This window comes from Aptenodytes forsteri, unplaced genomic scaffold (genome assembly GCF_000699145.1).
Source record: "Aptenodytes forsteri isolate BGI_AS27 unplaced genomic scaffold, ASM69914v1 Scaffold289, whole genome shotgun sequence".
NCBI classification, from domain to species: domain Eukaryota; kingdom Metazoa; phylum Chordata; class Aves; order Sphenisciformes; family Spheniscidae; genus Aptenodytes; species Aptenodytes forsteri.
Window position 1 is genome coordinate 3871104 of NW_008795025.1, and position 2072 is coordinate 3873175.

The 2072-nt window shown below is 62.0% G+C and overlaps 1 protein-coding gene across 1 annotated transcript; it reads right to left on the reverse strand.

The window, feature by feature from the left end:
- Positions 1–313: 313 nt before the first annotated feature.
- ZNF648 (zinc finger protein 648) lies at positions 314–1799 on the reverse strand. The gene is made up of 3 exons (XM_019471145.1): positions 1597–1799; positions 1125–1542; positions 314–1063 (listed from the first exon to the last, which is right to left on the reverse strand). Exons 1-3 carry the CDS (start codon positions 1797–1799, stop codon positions 314–316), a joined length of 1371 nt encoding a protein of 456 aa, XP_019326690.1.
- Positions 1800–2072: the final 273 nt, after the last annotated feature.

The window sequence follows — 2072 nt, forward strand, 5'->3', positions numbered from 1 at the left end:
AAAGGACAGGGTTGTGTTTTGCAGCGTTCATCTCATTGACAGCACAAGAGGGTTCGGTCTTTGGTTTGGTTTTCCTTGCCCATTTCCGTGTGGAATTTAAACCTGGTATGTATTTGCTTCACTCACAAAGGTGTCGGGGTTTTCACCATCCCATGAAATGCGTGAGGCGCCTTTGCACGGCCAGGGCAAGGAAGATGGATCCCGTGCCAGCCAAGCTGGGATCCTGTTTTCCTGGAGGGAGAGTGCTCAGAAATAAGTAATGCATGAGTGACTGAGCTCTGCCTCTTTCCCCTGTGCTTGGGCAACCAGCTTTTCACCGACTGCCTCCTCTTTCGCCGACGGCCATGTGCCAGGGGCTCCATGGGGTGCAGGGGCACTCACAACCCCAGATGTGGTTTTTCCCCAGCCATGCTGGGGAGGCCAGGGCTCCTCCGCACCATGCTGGGAGGTATTGCAGTCCATGCAGAGGGGCTGTTGGGGTCGGCAGGGTGCCGCACCGGTGCAGGGAGCTGCCGTGGAGCTGCTGGTGCCACTTGAGGGTGGCCGCACGGGTGAAGGCGTGGGTGCAGTGGGGGCGGGTGAAGGCATGGGTGCAGTGGGGGCAGGTGAAGGGTGGCTCGCCAGTGTGGGTGCGACGGTGGCGGGTGAGGCAGGAGGACTGGACAAAGGCCATGCTGCAGTCGGGGCACTCGTAGGGCCACTCACCCGCGTGCAGCGTCTGGTACTTGAAGAGGTTGGATGACTTGGTGAAGGCCTTGCCGCATACGGCGCAGGCGAAGGGCCGCTCGCCGGTGTGGACCCGCTGGTGCTCCACCATCCGGCTGGCCACGGCAAAGGCCTTCCCACAGTTGGGGCAGGGGAACGGCGTGGCCCCTAAGTGTGCCCACTGATGGCGGAGCAGGGAGAGGGGCTTGTTGAAGGTGTGCCCACAGTCGGGGCAGGGGAAAGGCTTGTTGTTGCGGTGCATGTTGCGCTGGTGCTTGCGGGAGTTCGAAGAGGGGGCAAAGGCCTTCCCACAGTCAGCGCAGCCGTAGGGGCTCTCGCCCATGTGGGTGTGGATGTGCTTGCGGTAGTTTGAGGACCAGGTGTAGGTTTTGGCACAGAAGGGGCACTCCTAGGGCCACTTGCCCGTCCCGCTGGTGCTCCACCATCCGGCTGGCCACGGCAAAGGCCTTCCCACAGTTGGGGCAGGGGAACGGCGTGGCCCCTAAGTGTGCCCACTGATGGCGGAGCAGGGAGAGGGGCTTGTTGAAGGTGTGCCCACAGTCGGGGCAGGGGAAAGGCTTGTTGTTGCGGTGCATGTTGCGCTGGTGCTTGCGGAGTTCGGAGGAGGGGGCAAAGGCCTTCCCACAGTCAGCGCAGCCGTAGGGGCTCTCGCCCATGTGGGTGTGGATGTGCTTGCGGTAGTTTGAGGACCAGGTGTAGGTTTTGGCACAGAAGGGGCACTCATAGGGCCACTTGCCCGTGTGCAGGTGGTGCTGCTGCAGTGTGCCCTGGTGTGAATAGGCTTTGCTGCAGAGCTCGCAGATGTAGGGCTTGGCCCTGCTGTGCGTTTCCCAGTGGCTCAGCAGGTTGCTGGACTTCTTGAAGGACTACCTGTACTGCTGGCACTGGTAGGGATGCTCCTCCAAGGTGGACCTCTGTGGACCCCCTGGCCTGACGGTCTCTGCGCTGGCAAGAGCCGACGCTCGCTCAGTGACATAGCTGGAGCGGCCATCTCTGGACTCCTCCCCAGAGTTGCTCTCCAGGGTCACTGCGGTGTCCTCAGTGCCACAGGGCCCGGTGGCCCCGCCGTCCATCCGGGATGGGTGCTGCTGGCACAGGGGTTCCCCGTGTCTGGGCTCGCCACCCAGGGCACGAAGGCTCACCAGCAGCTTCAGCTTCCTGGCCGCAGGAAGTTAGTGTTGATGAGGGTGAAAGTTTTGTAGAAGACCTCACCTTCCTGGCACAGCAGGTCCCCAGGCACATCCTCCCTTGGGCCATTCCGTGGACTGCTGTGGTTGCTCTCCTTGGTTTCCTCCTCATCAGCATTGCCATCACCCTCCTCTCCAGGCGGTGCACATCGGACCCCC